This window comes from Telopea speciosissima, chromosome 11, assembly GCF_018873765.1.
Source record: "Telopea speciosissima isolate NSW1024214 ecotype Mountain lineage chromosome 11, Tspe_v1, whole genome shotgun sequence".
NCBI classification, from domain to species: domain Eukaryota; kingdom Viridiplantae; phylum Streptophyta; class Magnoliopsida; order Proteales; family Proteaceae; genus Telopea; species Telopea speciosissima.
The window spans coordinates 47,517,987-47,537,797 of NC_057926.1; the positions used below are offsets into that span (position 1 = coordinate 47,517,987).

At 38.9% G+C, this 19,811-nt stretch overlaps 1 protein-coding gene across 2 annotated transcripts; it reads left to right on the forward strand.

The window, feature by feature from the left end:
• Window positions 1-877: 877 nt before the first annotated feature.
• LOC122646002 (beta-glucosidase BoGH3B-like) lies at window positions 878-19,586 on the forward strand. 2 transcript variants are annotated; one of them, XM_043839456.1, is made up of 7 exons: window positions 878-977; window positions 1,235-1,451; window positions 1,600-1,690; window positions 2,795-2,940; window positions 3,343-3,589; window positions 3,696-3,983; window positions 18,771-19,586. In XM_043839456.1, exons 1-7 carry the CDS (start codon window positions 893-895, stop codon window positions 19,509-19,511), a joined length of 1,815 nt encoding a protein of 604 aa, XP_043695391.1. In that variant the 5' UTR covers window positions 878-892; the 3' UTR covers window positions 19,512-19,586. The 2 variants fall into 2 exon arrangements, with proteins under 2 accessions (XP_043695391.1, XP_043695390.1); XM_043839455.1 differs by lacking the exons at window positions 878-977; window positions 1,235-1,451; window positions 1,600-1,690; ... (1 more) ...; window positions 3,343-3,589; window positions 3,696-3,983 and adding exons at window positions 15,491-15,752; window positions 15,985-16,201; window positions 16,351-16,441; ... (1 more) ...; window positions 18,035-18,281; window positions 18,387-18,674.
• Window positions 19,587-19,811: the final 225 nt, after the last annotated feature.

The following is a 19,811-nucleotide window of genomic DNA, read 5'->3' on the forward strand; positions in this document are numbered from 1 at the left end:
TGGCATCTCCTAGGTAACCTTCGACCTTAGTTTGGTGGGCTTCAGATCAATATCTTGGCTGCTATCTGAAATCACCCAAAACCTGCAAATTTTGGAATCCAGAATTTTGGGTATCGTTTTTTGGAGTTTTGGAAAGGGAGTGGGTCACAGTGTGATGATAAATTTGGTTAATGGAAGGAAAAGAGAGATGGGTTCGGTTAGGGTGTTTGGAGAAGAAGAAGAAGAATGCGGGAAGAAGATTGGAGATGGAGATGAGGGCTTGGGTTTCAGTTTCGTATAGAGAAAGAGATGGGTAATATCCAGTCCCAGAAGCTCCATTGTATCTCCTGTTCCATGCTCGACGAATTGCCTCAGAAACTTTTTCCAGTCGAATGGTAGATGACTCAACACCGTTGCACCGATCCTCATCCGTTCTCAAATCAAAATTCTCTAGAAGGAGAAAGAAGAAAAGGGTAATATCGTCTTTTGAACTGTTATTTTAATACTGTTAGCCATTTAGGGTACGGTCAATAGAATCTTTCAAAAGTAAGGGAGGGCATTATCATTATTCAAAATTTGGGTACTAGGTTGATATTATGGATACTTAGAGGGGAGGGGGTGATATTTCCACAAAAAAAAACTATAAAAGAGGAGATTTCATAATCTAAATTCCACACACAGTCGTTAAAACTAATTCCTACAGAAAGGCAAAGAAAATATGAAGTTCACAGAAATCCAAAGGAAAACTTCCCATACCCATGGTGATCGCCATTGCTGCTCTCTCCACCAGCTCTTTTCCTTTCTCTTTCTCTTCATCTTCATCTTTCCTTCTGCTTCAGCCGAACCAGCTCAAGCTGGTTACAAGGATCCAACACTCCCAATCGAATACCGAATCTATGATCTCCTTTCTAGGATGACCACCCATGAAAAGATCGGCCAAATGGCCCAAATCGATCTCTCCGTCGCCTCTCCTGATGTCCTTATTAATCATTCCATCGGTTCGTCCCCTCTGTTTTATATAGTTTTTTTTTAAGATCGTATTTGGTATGCTTGGAAAGCAGTCTAGGTTGATTTCACATTCTCGGATGATAAAAACAACTTTCTTTAATATTCGAGAATAAGAAATCAACATAGAATGCATACCAAACACAGCCTAAGTTTTTCCTTGTTGTTTGAAGCTTAATTTTCTTGAATTCTTTGAAGCTCAAGAAGATGAAACATTGACGATGAGGGTTGTTCTGGTTATCAATTTCAGGGAGTATAGTGAACGGAGTAGTGCGGATCGGTCATCCTGTTATAGCGCCAAACGCGACCCCTGCAATGTGGGCAGACATGATCGATGGGTTCCAAAAGTCTGCGTTGTCGGCAAGGCTTGGGATTCCCATAATATATGGTACTGACGCAGTCCATGGCCATAATAACATACTCGGTGCTACTATTTTTCCTCATAACATCGGCCTTGGAGCTGCAAGGTTTCACTATCTTCCTCTTTCTCTGTTTGTGTGAATCTGTGCAACTGTGGGAGAAACAGAAGCTTGAGATCATTTCAAGATAAATTGTCATTAGATTTTTGGCCAATATTTTCCTGTTTTCTAATTTTCTTGGTTTGTTCTGATGAAGGGATGAGGATTTAATGGTGAAGATCGGAAGTGCCACTGCTTTGGAGCTTCAGGGAACCGGAATGCCGTACACTTTTGCTCCGTGTATAGCTGTAATCTCTCTCTCTCTCTCTCTGGTCAGAGCGAAGTCGGTCATTCAGAACAGTAAAGCTATACAACCGTTAAATGAATGTTCATGCTACCCGGTTCACAGCCAAAGAAATGAAATCTAAAAGGACATTTTATAAAGTACAAAAACCTTAGAGGGTATTTATGAAGCCAAAGGACTGAAATTATTCAATTTCTTTGGTTGGAAGCACGGGTAGCAGAAGCATTCTTGCAACCTGGGTAACAACAATTCTTTTTTTCTCTTTCAAATGATGGAAAATGTTTGTGAGATTTTTTAGTTTACAGGAAGCCCTTGCCTGGTTGGGATTAATTTTATTAGGGGTTTCAACTTCTAGAATCCTTGTACCTACTTTAATTGCCTTTGTAATAAAAAAATTTGACCAAAAGATTCATGCACAATTGTGTATCATATGAAAAGGGGGAAGTTTTCATATACGGCCTGTAAGCATGCACGGTTGTGTCCCCTCTCATAAAGAGTTGCAAAAGTTAAAAACCCCCACCCATTAATAAATGCCTTGAAACTCTCACCCTCTCACATATACGGCTTACACAGCCGTGTATGAAAACTTTCCCCATATGAAAATCATTTAATGCAGTATTTATATAATAGGATTCATATTCATTGAAAAAAAATACATGTTATCTAAAAGAAATTTAAAGTAAGGTTTCAACTTCTTAATCCACTATTTTTGTTAAGAGAACAATTTTTTTTAATTAATTCTCATTTAAAATGATTTTTAATTATTATGGTTAAGTAATCATATGATCTCAAAATTTTTTTATAACTTTCTACTTGTATAAATTAAAAAAAATATCTTAGTTCCAACCTAAATTACTAGTGGAAATGCCACTTCAAAGCCCCAACTCACTAATCAGGTTAGAAACTGCAGGAGCAGCTTTCCCATCGCTAGTAGTTTAGTACACGTTGTTCTGATACCATTTTGAAGAAAGAGTAGGTCCCCGATCCCCCAAAAGTAGCACCTACAAATGGATAATCAACATCTCTTACCTCGGTTGTGGTCTCGTTCATCTTTTAACTAATTAATCTCTTTGAACATGGTTGGGGTTTTTTGTATGTGGAATTGCAGGTGTGTAGGGATCCACGGTGGGGTCGGTGCTATGAGAGCTACAGTGAGGATACACAGATTGTGAGGAGTATGGCCAAGATCATACTAGGCCTACAGGGCTACCCTCCTCAGAATCATACCCTTGGTTACCCCTTCGTCGCTTCTGGGTACTTCCTTTTTCTGTTTAAAGTGTACTTCCGCTTTCACCCTTATTGAGGTCGGATCCTTTTCACATACGTGTACCTGAAGATCTAGGCTGTGTTTGGTATGTATTCTAGCTCAATTTTGCATTCTCAGACAATAAAAACAAGTATTATTTCTATTCGAGAATGCAAAATCGATCTAGAATGCATTTCAAGAATGCATACCAAACGCAGCCCCAATATCATTTACTATTTTACCTTTTAATTGTATCGTATCATCAATCCGGTATCAGTCCAACACCGATACCAACACATAATATGATATGACCAATTCAATATCGATTCCTAAAACCGTGGTCTCTAGTTATTTATTGGACGTTAGAGGTTCTAAATTATGATGATTGTTATTGAATGGATCTATTACAGGGGAAGGAAAGTGCTAGCTTGTGCAAAACACTACGCCGGTGATGGTGGGACACAAGGAGGGGTCGACGCGTACAACACGGTGACCACATATGATGACCTGTATCACATCCACATGACCCCTTATATTGATGCAATCGCCATGGGGGTGTCAACTATCATGGCTTCTTACTCTAGCTGGAACGGGATCAAGATGCATGCCAACTCTTTCCTCCTCACTCACATTCTCAAACAAGAGATGTCCTTCCAGGTAGCATAAAATTATCATACAACATCTCTGAATTTACATTTCTACCCTTAACCTGGTCCTAACTCCCTAGTGGTCATCACTTTGTATGGGCTGCTACATGGGACAGGGTATGGTCATATCAGACTGGGAAGCAATTGACCGGATGACCAACCCACCTAGTTCACACTACAAAGAAAGCCTGAAGGCAGCCATCAACGCTGGAATCGACATGGTCATGATCCCTTACAAATACCAGCAATACCTCACATACATGACGGAGCTTGTGTCGTCCGGCGAGATTCCGATCAATAGGATTGACGATGCTGTGAGGCGAATCCTTAGGGTGAAGTTTGTTCAAGGGCTTTTCGAACGGCCCATGGCTGACCAGTCTCTCCATCCCATGGTTGGACACAAGGTTAGTCCAAAACCTAACTGAATTAATCGATTTTATTGATATGGGTGTTTTGGTTATTAAATTTTGTTTAACTTTTTAACCTTTTGGACCCACAGAAACATAGGGAATTGGCAAGAGAAGCTGTGAGAAAGAGCTTGGCGTTGTTGAAGAATGGGAAGGGAGAGGAGAAGATGCTTCCTTTGAGTAAGAATGCCCCCAAGATCCTTGTGGTTGGGTCTCATGCACACAACATCGGCTACCAATGTGGAGGGTGGACTATATCATGGAAGGGCACCTCAGGCAACATCACCAAAGGAACAACCATCTTAGAAGGCATCAAGAGGGTTGTTAGCAAGCAGACCCGGGTCATGTTCCAAGAAAAACCCGACAAGCAATTTGTTAACAAGAACCGGGATTCTTCCTATGCAATCGTGGTTGTCGGTGAGCTCCCATATGCAGAAATAGACGGTGATAGCAAAGAGCTCAGACTAGCGCTGGACGGGGAGGAGACTATCAAAACTGTGTGCAAGGAGGTGAAATGTCTAGTTATCGTTGTGTCAGGCCGACCCGTTGTGATAGAACCTTATGTTGACATGATGGAGGCATTGGTGGCTGCTTGGCTTCCAGGGAGTGAAGCTGGAAAAGGAATTGCTGATGTTATATTTGGGGATTATGATTTCCAGGGTAAGCTTCCAACGACATGGTTCCGACGGGTCGACCAGCTGCCGATGAATTTTGGGGATCCGTATTATGACCCACTGTACCCGTTTGGGTATGGGCTCCAGATGGGTATCCAATCACATAAAAGAGGCCATGGTGTTTTATGTTCCTCTGCATCATCTTTTTCATCTATTTTTATCATCGGTGAAATCGACTTAGCATGCAAGCATAATAGGAGTTTTTCTACTACATTCATGGAACCGAAGGCAATCTAAGATGGATTATAGAGGTTGATGTAGAAATCGCAACCAAGGAATATCGATTGGGGAAACAATTACCATTAATCCGAAGGGAATGTCAACTAGTGTAACAATCTTATTTAGTTTATGAAGGGAAGCGGATGGCATACACTTTTTTTGAGCATTTTTTCAGTTTTTTCTTTGCTTGTCTAGTAACATTTGGGAAAGAAAGCCTTAGTAAAAGGAGACAAATAATTGTGCAAGCTAAATCTATAAAATAAAATAGAGTATACGAACCACTGTTGTTCGTCAACTAGAGGAGTAGTTGCCGAGTACGTTTATAGGGGAGTCCATAATCAAATCAAATCAAATCTATGTCACAAAAGAAGTTCCACACATTGTTGGAGGAGGATTGAAACACACTATATTTTCAGATTCTAAATCGTCTTCTTTAATATTAGATTGAGTTGTCTATGTTTACAGCAAATGACATTCTTAATCAGTTTTTTTTTTTTTTTTTTTACTCATGTTGTGTTTTTGTTTGGAAGAGAGCAGACCTCGGCACAATGGTAAGGTTGCTCCATTGCGACCTAGTGGTCATGGGTTCATGTTAAGAAACAGCCTCCTCCAAACCATGTAGTGGCAGGAGCCTGATGTACTAGGTACACCAATGGTGAAGCTAATGCACCAGCAAAAGTGGCTTCTCTTTGTAAATCCTGACATCCTAATATTTAAGATCATTTCTTTCTTTCAATAATATTTTCATTTCTTCTTGATGACAAAAAAAGTATCTAATTATTCATCTGTTCAATTTGAACCTACGCATATCTTGCAATGTGGAGAAATTAATCTTTGAAGATTCGGTGTATCTACAGAAAGTTGAACAACAGAAAATGCAAGAGCTTAAAAAAAGTTGAAAACATAGCAAAGCATGTGTTTGAGTCGGATAAAAAATGACCAAATTAACCGGCCAACTTAAGGAAAACAATTTACCAATAAAAAGAACCGTCATAGAGGCGACTATGGAAAGATAATTTTCCCAATAAAAAGGAAAAATGTTTTCCTTCACTACGCGATGAAGATTCACCATACCATCCCAGATTAAAAGACCCTATGAGGTTTTTGTAAGTTCCCCCAAAATATCCTCCGGTGCACATCTGAATCCATTCATCGTGGCTGAAGGAAAACTCGTCCTAAAAAGAAAACTGTAAAAAATAAATAAATAAAATAAAGATTAGTTCATGTTTTTATTTGATCCAATCTTATACAAGTATACTAATTCAAATTTCAAACATAATGTATTGAGAAAAAGATAACCCGAGAAAATAATAGGTCAACCTAACAACTAAGAAAAGTTATAAAAAAAAGGTCAAAATGCTCAAAACTCAAATGTGTGAAGATTATTAAACGTGAGGAGATCTATTACCTCGTTCTATTTTTCTTAATGGATCAGTCATGATTCATCCATGACACAAGATAAGATGACTCACTCATGAGTCATGACTATCCAGATAAGTCCATTCTTACTCTTTATAGCATTATCACTCAGAATCTGGATGGAACTGGCTGGGATGTATATTTTCATTTTTTATTGGGAAAATTACTTGTACACCCTTTAGAATATTGCCTGTTTTTTTTAATATTCCCCATTTTTCAAAACCTTACTTGAATACTCTCAGCATTTTACGATTTCTTTCAAGTAGGTCATGTCCGTTAGTTAGTCACCATTTAGTGATGACGTCAAGAGTTAGAAAAATCCTAAAGACCTAAACTACCCTTTAAAGGTAGTGAAGTGACCCTTTTACCCCCCCTCCTCCTCCTCCTCCTTCTTCTTCTTCTTCTAGCAACCCATCCGCCCCTACTCCCTAGTCCCTACTGCATCACATCTGCAAGACGACTATGTTGTGCCGAACTAACCCTAAGAATTCCATATTTCTAGATACAAAGGCTGGTTCTAGGGTTCTTAGGGATCGATTCCATCTCATTTTAAATTCAGAGACAGAATAGAAATTGGTGCTCAAGAACCGTAAAATCTGTCTCCTAATTTAAAATACATCCATAGTAAGAGTTTATCTCTAAAAGAATTTAAGATTAAAAGAGGGGAAAGAGTTAATAGAACCACCGAGAAGGTCACGAGAGGGGACGGGAATGGCTCATCATCTTTGAACGATGATTGTCCTAGATGGCTTGATTCCATGGAACCCAAATCGGTTCTCTACGTTTGTTTTGGTACTTCCCCTTGCTTTCTTGCAGCTCAATTGGGTGAGATTGAGTCGGGTCTTGAACCATCAGGACATCCCTTCAACTGGGTCCTCAGAGGAAAAGAGAACCAGGGGTGATGGCTTCCAGCAAGGGTCAAAGAGAAGGAATGGAAAGAGAAAGAAATGGGATTTTCTCCTCAAACTTTTGATCTGTTTTATTGTTTCTCAGCCCATCTGGGTCTTGTACCACCTCGCTTCAATCAGCTTTGAACCCTATTGAATCGCTTAATTGTTGCGATCTTCCCTCTACTGCAACTGCCCTCAGAATCCTCTCGGCCAAGAAGAAGCTTTGTTTCTTGGGATTAATAATACATATTTGTGGGTTGTAGTAGGAAGAAGAAGAAGGGTAAGTTGGTCATTTAATTTCATAAGAGTAAAATGGATATTTTCATTTAAACACTAACAGCAGACTAACATCGTTAGGTTTTAGGGGTGTCAAGTAATTGTTTGAAAAGTTGGGTATATTAAGAAAACGGACAATAGTCTAGGGGGTGTACAAGTAATTTTTCCTTCTTATTTAATATTCATCTCCATTTTTGATAATTTTACTACCACTTTGAAAGAGAAAAGTTTCTTGTGGGGGAGTGTACTGTTCACACTCAGACACAGTGGAGGTTAAATGACCGCCCTACTCCCAATGAAAGGCAGAAATCCCACCCCCATGATGCTTCTGTGGGTGTTCTCATTGGCTCCCCACACCCACGGGAACCACATGCCCCCACAAAGAACTCTTGCCCAATTTTGAATCAGAGTTTGAGCAACTTTCCTTGCTTATTTGGGACTAAATTTTGACCATTAAAATGCGTGAGGAGTCCTCTATCACATTGACCACCAAGTGGCAAAAGTGAAGCATTATACTTCATTAGGGATAGTGACGCCTAGAAGGACCCTGTATATAATTTTCATCTGCAACTGTTCCTGAAGGAAATTAGAGACAAACATTATAGCTAGCCTATTTTCAAAATGATCAAAATACCTTTAGCACAATAACAATGTAAGTGAGCCAAAATGTGATCTCATTAAGATTGTATATAAAGCTTTAAATCGAAAGCTAAGTATCAAACACCTTAATTAATAGCTTAATCGTAGTAAAACTAATAAAATTCGCCAAAACATAGAATTCGATCAACAAAAGTTCAAAGAAGGCAAATCAGAAACGAAACAAAAGAGCCCTTTCTTACTTTTATAAATGTAGATACCCAATACTACCACCACCCACTATCACCCTCCATCACCGCCCTCTTCCTCTTCCTAATCTTCTTTTATTTTTTCCGCTCCACAACAGTGCATAGGGCATCAATCCAATAATGTGGCATGCAGCTCCATTCAATTGTTCTAATATATTTGCATGGAGTGTTCACATTGTGAATCTAAACGAATAAGGGTTTAAGGACAAATGGTAGGAAAGAACCTGTGGCCTCTTCCAAGCGCGCATTGTTGGAAATAGCGGTGAGAACGCCCCAGACACCAGGGTCGGCATTCTGGAGAAAAAGTAGTGGATTGGCCAAACCATCTTGGTTGTAGACTGAAAATTAAAATTAAGTTAAAGCATTGACAAGGAAAGAACTAAGTGAACAGAGGTGGTGCAACTTTGTTGTGTCTGCGAATCCAAAAAAAAAGCATCTATGTTTTTTCTTACCCCAAATCAGGTTTCGATTTCTGGAATGGTGAGTGGTGGTGGTGGTGGTGGTGGCTACGGCAATGGTGGGTGGTGGACATTTGTAAAAGAAGAAGATGATTTGAAGAAGATGAGGGTTGGGCAAAAAGGTCTTTTTAAACTATAGAGGTGCTAGAAGAAAGGATAGTTTGGTCAATAAAAAGGAATTTTAAACGTACGATGGTGCGTATGGAATTGTCAGAACCTTAGGGGTGCATGCGGAATATTGGGTCCATTTTAGGGGGTATGTGTATTTAACCATTCCTGCAACCAGGGTAGTAGCAATTTTTTTTTTTCTCTGTTTGGATTAATTTAATTAAGGATTACAACTTTTAGAAACCTTCTACCTTCTTTAACTGTCTTTGTAATAAAAACAATTGACCAAAAGATTCATGCATGATTGTGTAGAGACCGTATAAAAAAAAAATATATGTTATTATATAAAAATTATTTAATGAAGTATTTATATAAAATGATATTTCATAGGATTTATATTCTTTCAAAAAAAAAATACATATGAGAGGTAACAACCTGTCCTATTTTAGCCATTTACAAGGGGAGGAGAAGTATTTATGGAAATTTATAATAAAATAATTGGATTGAATTCTCTAGTGCCTTAATATAATAGGTTGTTGCTAAATTTGAAAACAATGAGAGTCAAACATGGATTGGTAGAAGTGCATGTATATGTGAAATTTGTAATAAAGTAATTGGGTTGAATTCATTCAAATACACTAGTATAATAGTATTCAATGTTTCTATGAATATTTTGGATTTTCTATAAATTAAATTCATATTCTTTTCAATGTGACTTGTTGAGTACATCCAACAAACATTAAATTCGGTGTAAAACAAGCAACCCGTTTAGGATCCAAGTATCTAAAACTGACAAGCATTGACTTCAACTTGAACCCAGCTGAACTAGGGTTACCTCCTGATTCTGCAAGAGTTTAAATAATCTTTACAAAGAGGAGATCTATTTGTGTGACTTCTAAAATTCGTGACGATCGTGGGGGAAGCTTTCCAGTCATGCTCAAGTTTGAACTTTTTAATATTTGCTTCTTCTGTGGCCGCATCTTCCTGTTAAGGACTTGGGTCCCATCCTCAAAAACTAGCCGTTGAGGAGAGGGTGTCCAAGTACCTAATAACTCACTCACATCCCCTTTCATATCCGATGTGGGACTATTCTTTTTACCTTATGCGTGGATATCCCAACACTTCCATGATTTGGCTCATTGTCCCTTCTTAGAGGATCCCTAGACCCACAGTTACCACCACTTGGTTTCTATAATAATGCCTTGACCCCTCCTCTTATGGTCAACTTCCATCAAGGTATTGTTGGGGATACTCTGTCGGTTGCGACTGGTTCCCTCTCGTCATCTGATATGGACATCTCTAGCTCCCCTACGCGTCGGTCGACTTCAGTGGAGAATGCAGAATCTCAAGCTCCTCCTTCCAATGTTAATCCAATTGGCCCGTTACTCAACTTTCTAGCTTCTGGTATTACTATAGGAGCAAATGACCTCAATGACATCATGCTCTCGGATTTACCAGAAAACTTTATGAGTCCTGCCCCTTCCTTGTTCACCATTGCGGAGGATCTAAATTGGCAGCCTCTTAATCCCTCTGTGTTGCCAATCCAGTCTCAGACTCATGTTGTTGCTAGCACCAATGTTGTGTTTGGATCTACCACAACACACCCTCAACTATCTATGTTCCTGCAGCAAAATATTTCCCAAGGCACTTCAGTTTTTACTAACCAGAGTCAAGTGAACCCTAGACGTGAGAATCGTTCCTGTCTGGATCCATCTCTTTGCTCTTTGGGTAATTCAAGTACCCTTTCCTTTTCCAAGAAAAGAAAATATACCCTTCCTGACTGGCCTGCTCAAGTTGTTTCAGACTTCGAAAAGATTAAGTTATTTCTCTCCAACTCGTTGAAATCATCTGCAGATCCGTCCTCCCTTCTTATCCTTGTCAAAGAAAGGTTCTTTGAGCTCTCCACTCCTGGTTTTGAGGGGATATCGATCAATGCACATCCAAGAGCCCATCTGTATACGTTCAGTGAATCACAGGAACGTTTGGATTCAATCTAGGTACCCCCTTCTCATTCCATCTCTAATTTCTATTGTTTTTTCTCTGTTTATTTTACTGTTTTCCTTAGCTTATCTCTCTCATGGTACCTACTTAGTAAAAAGGCTCTACAACGAGAATTTATACCTAGAAGGTGATTCTTTAGTTTTTTTCTTCTACCCTTGCATCTTATTATCTTTAAAGTTTATGATATACTTCTATCTCTTCACTGTTGTGTTTCTAGCTATGATAATCCTCTACTGGAATGTCAGAGGCTTACAAAGCCGTTTCACAAAGATGTGCCTCACCCATCATGTTAAAAAAATAAATCCGGATTTTATCTTTCTTTGTGATATTGAATGTGCAGATCACTCAAACATGGAATTTCCAGCACTTACAAGAAGATATGTCTATCTCAGTCATTATAACCTTCTTTGAGAATCAGTTTAGTGTCCAATCTCATCTCAAACTATAATTTGAACAAGGAATTAATTTATGATCTTTTGGCTCCTAATTATGGTACTGAAATTTTAAAAATTCCCATTTCAGACAATGAGGATCAATGGAGATGTCTCTTTCAAGTTCTGGGCGGTTTTCCACCCAACTAGCTGCAAAATTCATTTCCAAATCTCACCATAGCCCCATCAATGCAAGAAGGTGGTGATTTTTCTGGAAAATTAAGATACATCCAAAATTTAAAATATTTTTTTGGCGTGTCTTAAATGCAAGACTTCTTGTCAAAGACGAGCTTAGGAAATGGGCGACGGTCGATCCTACATGTGTATTATGTGGGTGTTGTGATGAGTCCATGTGGCATCTATTCCTTTCTTGTGATTGGACTAAGCATATTTGGGCATTTGGCCCTCTTGGATTGAGAACAGAGCTTCTCTCCAGTACGTCTCTAGATCTTCTGTGTGATTCTCTATTTTCATCCCGTGACAATCTTTGGCTTGGTTTTTTGTTTTTTTTTTTTTTTTTTTTTCTATATAATAACTTGTTATTTTATTTGGATTGTAAGACACAATGTGCTCCATGGTTCAGCTAAGGTTGATCCAAACTTGGTTATTCGATATGTATCTAAATGGTTGGGTGGTCTCAATATCACTCCACAATCTTTGTCCCCCTACCTCATAACTTTCAATACAGCTCTTATGTCTTATCATAATCTACCTGATAATATTACTAATCTTGATGCTCAATGGCCTATCTTAATCTGCGCAGGTCTTTCTGAACCACACTTAAGAATAACAAGTTGGACATTTTGCATTTTGCTAGATGGAAAGGTCATTCTAACATCTGCAGGTACTTCACCATCTATGACCAAAGAAGAAGCTGAACTACATGAACTACTGGAAAGATGGAAAGCAGCAATTAAAGAACGTATCAAGCCCAATGAAGTCTGGTGTACCAACATCTCCTTGAACAACTACCTCCACCCTTCTGACAACACCAGAATTCCTTGGAATAAGATATCAAGTTTTTAAACACTAGCAAACTTAACGTCTAACTTCTCTGCTGTCCATTGAACCATCCATATGTAATTATGTCGGTAAAATAGCTCTAGATGCTATAGAAGGGATACCCAATACCCTTCAAACTCAGCACATGTACTTACCATCTTAACTTTAATATATTTCTTTTTTTCTATCAAAAAAAAAAAAAAAGTATCTAAAATCGTGATCAGAACCATTTAGGGTCGATAAATCGAAACCGTTTAAAAATCGAGAAACTGAAATTGTTTGGTAAATGGTTTTGGTTTCAATGAGTGAAACTGTTTAATAAACGGTTCGGTTTTGATTTCACCTAAAAATCCTTGCACCGAACCAATCCGATTACACCTGTCCTATTTTTACCATTACAAGGGAAGGAGGAGTATTTATGGAAACAAAATAAACATGTGATTGGCTCTAAGATGTACGTTCACCTGTACATACGTGCACATGATCCATTCTCAAATGAGCATGCAACTTGCTCCGCATTCTGTTCTTAAAAGAGACGTACACAGATATATTCAAACATCTAAGTCGGACTCTCATGAAACCAAATTCATCAAAATCAATAAAAATTCAACCAAAAAAAATCTATAAAAAGAGGAGATTTCAGAATCTAAATTCCATGTACAGTCGCTAATGGTCATTTCTACATAGAGCTAAGAAAATATGAAGAAGACAGAAATCCAAAAAAGAAAAACGTCCCATAGCCATGGTTATCGCCATAGCTCCTCTCTCCCTCTGTTCCTTTCTCTCTCTTCATCTTCATCTTCCCTTCTGCTGCTGCTCAAGCACATCAAGCTCGTTACATGGATCCAAAAAACTCTTGCCCATATCAAAACATTCCTCCAACCAGAAAAGAAATCAGAATTATTGACAAAAAAGGGTTTAATTAAAAAAAGGTTTATTTTTCTCTTGATTAGTCATGTAAACTTAGGTCTACTTGATTGGAGGTCAACAAAACCAAAGTTATTAACAAAATTAAAAAGCTCCAGGCACGCCAGTCCTAAGAAACGAGATTTAAGTACTCTAACCTTCACATCAAAATTAAGAACTTTGTTGAAATCTCCTACTAAGATTATAGAAAGGCACAGACACGAGTCAACACCAAGATCTCACTTCAAAAACTAGCTTTTACAGTCAAAGGGAGGGGGAGGGAGGACACAGGGAGGTGCTAGTGTATGCGTGCACAGGTCTCCCAGTGGTGGGAAGAAGCCCCAAGCTTTGCTCATAACGAGATAGAGTGGGACTTACTTGAAAGGGGTCGATTTCGGTTTCGATGACAGTTGGGGTAGGTGGGATCCCCTAATTTCGTTGGTGTAGGTTGCTCTTTGATGGCATCATGCCAAAGAAGAGAGAAAGAATTGTAGATCTTAAAGTCCCCATCTGGGGATCTCTCAGAACACGTAATTTGATATTTGATAGTTAATACATACTTTGCTGACCTTTAGCAAAAAAAAATGCGTGCACACAACCTGCCAATGTTCTTTCTCCCTATTTTGTAATGTCAAGTGTATATTTTGTAAGGGAAAAAAAACATTCCTTGGTCGTATGGTTACTCCGCTAAGCCATAGGAGCACACAAATTTACTACCTTACCCATTGTGAAATCAAAATATCCATCCATGTCGATGCCCCTACGTACATTCTCATTGGCCCCTTGTGCTGATGCAGGGACTTACACGATCAAACAACGATCTCTTTCCCATTTTGTAATGTACATACGAGAGTGTTTCTCCATCATTAGATTAAGCAAGAATTGGCTACTTCACTGTGAGCATATGGAATACAAGAAAAAAAGAGAGAGGAAAAGGGTACTACTTGGCTACTTCACCGTGAGCATTAATTGGGGAAACGGGTACTTGGGATATTCAACTCACTAGGGGTAATAACGATCAAATTGTGGGTTTTCCTACTCGCAAAGTTGAATTTCTCCCTTGTTTTTGTATTATGTTTTTTTCCAGTACCTTTTAGGAATAAGTTTTCCTCCACCAATAGAGGACGATTCACCCATCATCCTAGGGTTCACAAATCCTTCCTAGGGTTTTAGTATATTCCAAAATACTCATTTGATATCCTTTCCCGCCCTCTTCCACTTTACGGTATCCCATTCACCGTGGTTAGAAGGAAACTCGGTCCTACCTTTTATATCTATTTCTTGCGTGCCAAACACAATGAACGAAACTCTACACGTACGTGCACATGCACGTACATATGAGAGGTAACCACCTGTCCTATTTTTGCCATTTACAACGGGAGGAGTATTTATGGAAATTTGTAATAAAATAATTAGGTTGAATTCATTAGTGCCTTAATATAATAGGTTGTTGCTAAATTTGAAAACAATGAGAGTCAAACATAGATTGGTTGAAGTGCATGTATATGTGAAATTTGTAATAACATAATTGGGTTGAATTCATTTAAATACATTAGTGATTAGTATAATAGTATTCAATGTTTCTATGAATATTTTGGATTTTCTATAAATTAAAATCATATTTTTTTCAATGTGGCATGTTGAGTACATCCAACAAGTATTAAATTCAATGTAAAACGGATAAACCATTTAGGAACTAAGTATCTAAAACCGTGACCAAAACCATTTTGGGCCAATAAACCAAAACCATTTAGAAACCGAGAAATCGAAACTGTTTAGTAAATGGTTTTAGTTTCAATAAGTGAAATCGTTTAATAAACGATGCGGCTCTGATTTCACCTAAAAATCCTTGCATTGAACCGCTACACCTGTCCTATTTTTTGCCATTTACAAGGGGAAGAGTATTTATGGAAACAAAATAAACATGTGATTAGCTCTGAAATTTACGTTCAACCTGCTGCACATACGTGCTGTTTATGGAAATAAAATAAACATGTGATTGGCTCAAAGATATATGTTCACCTGCACACATACGTGGACAGATGATCCATTCTCATATGAGCATGCAACTTGCTCCTCTTACAAGAGATATACACAGAAATATTCAAACATCTAAGTCGTCTCACGTCTCACGAAACCGAATTCATCAAAATCTAAAAAAATTTCAACCAAAAAAAACCTATAAAAGGAGGAGATTTCAAAATCTGAATTCCACATTCAGTCGCTAATCGTCATTTCTACAGAAAACTAAGAAAATATGGAGAAGACAGAAATCCAAAGAAGCAAAACCTCCCATAGCCATGGCAATCGCCATTACTCTTCTCTCCACTTCTTTTCCTTTCTCTTTCTCTTCATCTTCATCTACCCTTCTGCTTCAGCAGAAACAGCTCAAGCTCGTTACAAGGATTCAACACTCCCGATCGAATACCGAATCTCAGATCTCCTTTATCAGATGACCACTCATGAAAAGATCGGCCAAATGGCCCAAATCGATCGCTCCGTCGCCTCTCCTGACGTCCTTATTAATCATTCCATCGGTTCGTCCTCTCCTCCGTTTTCTATAGTTTTCTAAGGCTGTGTTTGATATGCGTTTTTAGAACGCATTCTAGGATGATAATCATCTGAGAATGCAAATTCAACATAGAATACATTACAAGAATCATACCAAACACAAACTAAGTTTTTCTCTCTCTTTTTTTTTTTTTAACTTAATTTTCTTGAATACTTTGAAGCTCAAGAAGATGAAACAGTGACGATTATTAATTTCAGGGAGTGTATTGACTGGAGTAGTGCCGAACGGTCGTCCTGTTATAGCACCAAACGCGACCCCTGCAATGTGGGCGGACATGGTCGATGGGTTCCAGAAGTCTGCGTTGTCGGCAAGGCTCGGGATTCCCATAATATATGGTACTGACGCAGTCCATGGCCATAATAACGTCCTCGGTGCCACTATTTTTCCTCATAACATCGGCCTTGGAGCTGCAAGGTTTCTCTGTCTTCCTCTTTTTCTGTTTGTTTGAATCTATGCTACTGTGAGAGAAACAGAAGCTTGAGATCATTGAAAGATAAATTGTTATCAGATTTTTGGCCAATATTTTCCTGTTTTCTCATTTTTCTTGTTTTGTTCTGATGAAGGGATGAGGAATTAATGGTGAAGATCGGAAGTGCCACTGCTTTGGAGGTTCTGGGCACCGGAATGCCGTATGCTTTTGCTCCCTGTATTGCTGTAAGCTCTCTCTCTCTCTCTCTCTGTCTCTACGGCAAGAGCAATCGAAGTCGGTCATTCAGAGCAGTAAGGCTATACAACGGTTGCAGGATTGTTCATGCTACCCGGTTCACAGCCAAAGAAATGGAATCAAAAAGGACATTTTAAAAAATACAAAAACCTAAGAGAGTATTTATGAAGCCAAAGGAGTGAAATTATCCAATTTCTTTGGTTGCAAGCACGGGTAGCAGGAGCAATGACACCCTGGCCCGGATGGCTCTATCGGCTGTCGCTTACGTGCTCAACAGTTTGGCCAGTATCTTCTCCTTGGTTGCGTGAGTTATGTTCGTTGTAGCATGTTTCTCCTAAATAAAGTTCACCTACTTACAAAAGAAAAACTAAAAATAAGGGTTACAACTTCTAGAAGCCTTCTACCTTCTTTATTTGTCTTTGAAATAAAAAAGAATTGACCAAAAGATTCATGCACGATTGTGTAGAGACCGTATAAAAAAATATATGTTATTATACGAAAATCATTTAATGCAGTATTTATATAAAATGATATTCCATATGATTTATATTCATTGAAAAAAACACATGTTATCTAAAAGAAATTTAAGGATTCAACCTCTTAATTCACTAATTATGTTAAGATAAGAATTTTTTTTTAATTCATTCTCATTTAAAATGATTTTTAATTATTCTGATTAAGAAATCATATGGTCTAAATTTTTTTTATAAGTTTCTACTTGTATAAATAAATAAAAAAAACTTAGTTCCAACCTAAATTACCAGTGGAAAGGCCACTTCAAAGCCCTAAGTCACTAATCGGGTTAGAAACCGGAGCAACTTTCCAATCCCTAGTAGTATAGTATCAGCTGTTCCTATACCATTTCGAAGAAAGAGTAGGTCCCCGATCCCTCAAAAGTAGCACCTACTATTGGATAATCAACATCTCTTACCACGGTTGTGGTCTCGTTCATCTTTTAACTAATTAATCTCTTTGAAAATGGTTGGGATTTTGGGTGTGTGGAATTGCAGGTGTGTAGGGATCCGCGGTGGGGTCGGTGCTACGAGAGCTACAGCGAGGATACACAGATTGTGAGGAGCATGGCCAAGATCATACTAGGCCTACAAGGCAACCCTCCTCACAATCATACCCTTGGCTACCCTTTCCTCTCTTCTGGGTACTTCCTTTTTCTTTTTAATGTGTATTTCCTTTTTCACCCCTATTGAGATCGGATCCTCTACAAATACTTGATCTAGACTGTGTTTGGTATGTATTCTAGGTCAATTTTGCATTCTTAGACAATGAAAACAACTATTCTTATTATTCGACAATGCAAAATTGACCTAGAATGAATTCCATGAATTCATAACAAACGCAGCCCTAATGAGTCAATTTGAAGTTTTGTATGTGATGGTTCTGCTTTCAAAGATGCCAATCCAGTATCATATATTTGCAATTTCACCTTCTATATGTATCGTATCATAGATCCGTATGAATTGATATGACCAATCCGATATCGATTCCTAAAACCGTGGTCTCTAGTCATTTATTGAATGGTGGAGATTCTAAATTATGATGATTGTTATTGAATGGGTCCATTACAGGGGAAGGAAAGTGCTGGCTTGTGCAAAACACTACGCCGGCGATGGTGGGACACAAGGAGGGGTCGACGAGTACAACACGGTGACCACATATGACGACCTGTATCGCATCCACATGACCCCTTATATTGATGTAATCGCCATGGGGGTGTCAACTATCATGGCTTCTTACTCTAGCTGGAACGGGCTTAAGATGCATGCCAATCCTTTCCTCCTCACTCGCATTCTCAAACAAGAGATGTCCTTCCAGGTAGCATAAATTATCATACAACATCTCTGAATTTACATTTCTACCCTTGACCTGGTCCTGACTCTCTAGTGGTCATCACTTTGTATGGGCTGCTACATGGGACAGGGTATGGTCATATCAGACTGGGAAGCAATTGACCGGATCACCAACCCACCCGGTACACACTACAAAGAGAGCCTGAAAGCCGCCATCAATGCCGGAATCGACATGGTGATGATTCCTTACAATTACCAGCAATACTTCACAGACATGACGGAGCTTGTGTTGTCCGGCGAGATTCTGATCAATAGGATTGACGATGCTGTCAGGCGAATCCTAAGGGTGAAATTCATTCTTGGGCTTTTTGAACAGCCCATGGCAGACCGGTCTCTCCATCCCATGGTTGGACACAAGGTTAATCCCGAAACCCAACTAAAATAATCGATTTCATTGATATGATTATTTTGGTCATTAAAATTGATTTAACTTTTTTACCTTTGGGTCCCACAGAAACACAGGGAATTGGCAAGAGAAGCTGTGAGGAAGAGCTTGGTGTTGTTGAAGAACGGGAAGGGAGAGGAGAAGATGCTTCCTTTGAGTAAGAATGCCCCCAAGATCCTTGTGGTTGGGTCTCATGCACACAACATCGGCTACCAATGTGGAGGGTGGACTATATCATGGCAGGGCACCTCAGGGAACATCACCAAAGGAACAACCATCTTAGAAGGCATCAAGAGGGTTGTTAGTAAGCAGACCCAGGTTGTGTTCCAAGAAAAACCCGACAAGCAATTCGTTAACAAGAACCAGGATTCTTCCTATGCAATCGTGGTTGTCGGCGAGCTCCCATATGCGGAAACAGATGGTGATAGCAAAGAGCTTAGGCTATCGCTAGACGAGGAGGAGACTATCAAGACTGTGTGCAAGGAGGTGCAATGTCTGGTTATTGTCGTGTCGGGTAGACCCGTGGTGATCGAGCCTTATGTGGACATGATGGAGGCATTGGTCGCTGCTTGGCTTCCAGGGAGTGAAGCAGGAACAGGAATTGCTGATGTTATTTTTGGGGATTATGATTTCCAGGGTAAGCTTCCGAGGACATGGTTCAGGCGGGTCGACCAGCTACCGATGAATTTTGGGGATCCGTATTATGACCCACTGTATCCATTTGGGTATGGGCTCCAGATGGGTATCCAATCACACAAAAGAGGCCATGGTGGTTCATCTTCCTCTGCATCATCTTTTTCATCTATTTGATTCATTATGATATAGATTATAACAAAAAATTTGTAGATAAAGGGCTATATGAGGATCAGAAGGGTATGTTTGTAGCATTCTTATAATTGTTGTTGTGATCAATGAAAATTTATTAAATACCAAGGCTATGTTTCGTATGTGTTCTTAGATTGCATTATAGGTTGATTTTGCATTCTCGGGTAATGAAAACAACTATTTTTATCAACTGTGAAATCGACTTAGAATGCAAGCATAATAGGAGTTTTTTCGCTACATTCATGGAAGCGGACGCAATCTAATATGGATTGTAGAGGTTGATGT

Excerpts from the sequence above, each read along its gene's own strand:
- LOC122646002 (XM_043839456.1), top strand. The coding sequence starts at position 893 with ATGACCACCCATGAAAAGATCGGCCAAATGGCCCAAATCGATCTCTCC. Across the intron at positions 3,590-3,695 it reads AACAAGAGATGTCCTTCCAG|GGTATGGTCATATCAGACTG; the intron begins GTAGCATAAAAT and ends TACATGGGACAG. Across the intron at positions 3,984-18,770 it reads ATCCCATGGTTGGACACAAG|AAACACAGGGAATTGGCAAG; the intron begins GTTAGTCCAAAA and ends TGGGTCCCACAG.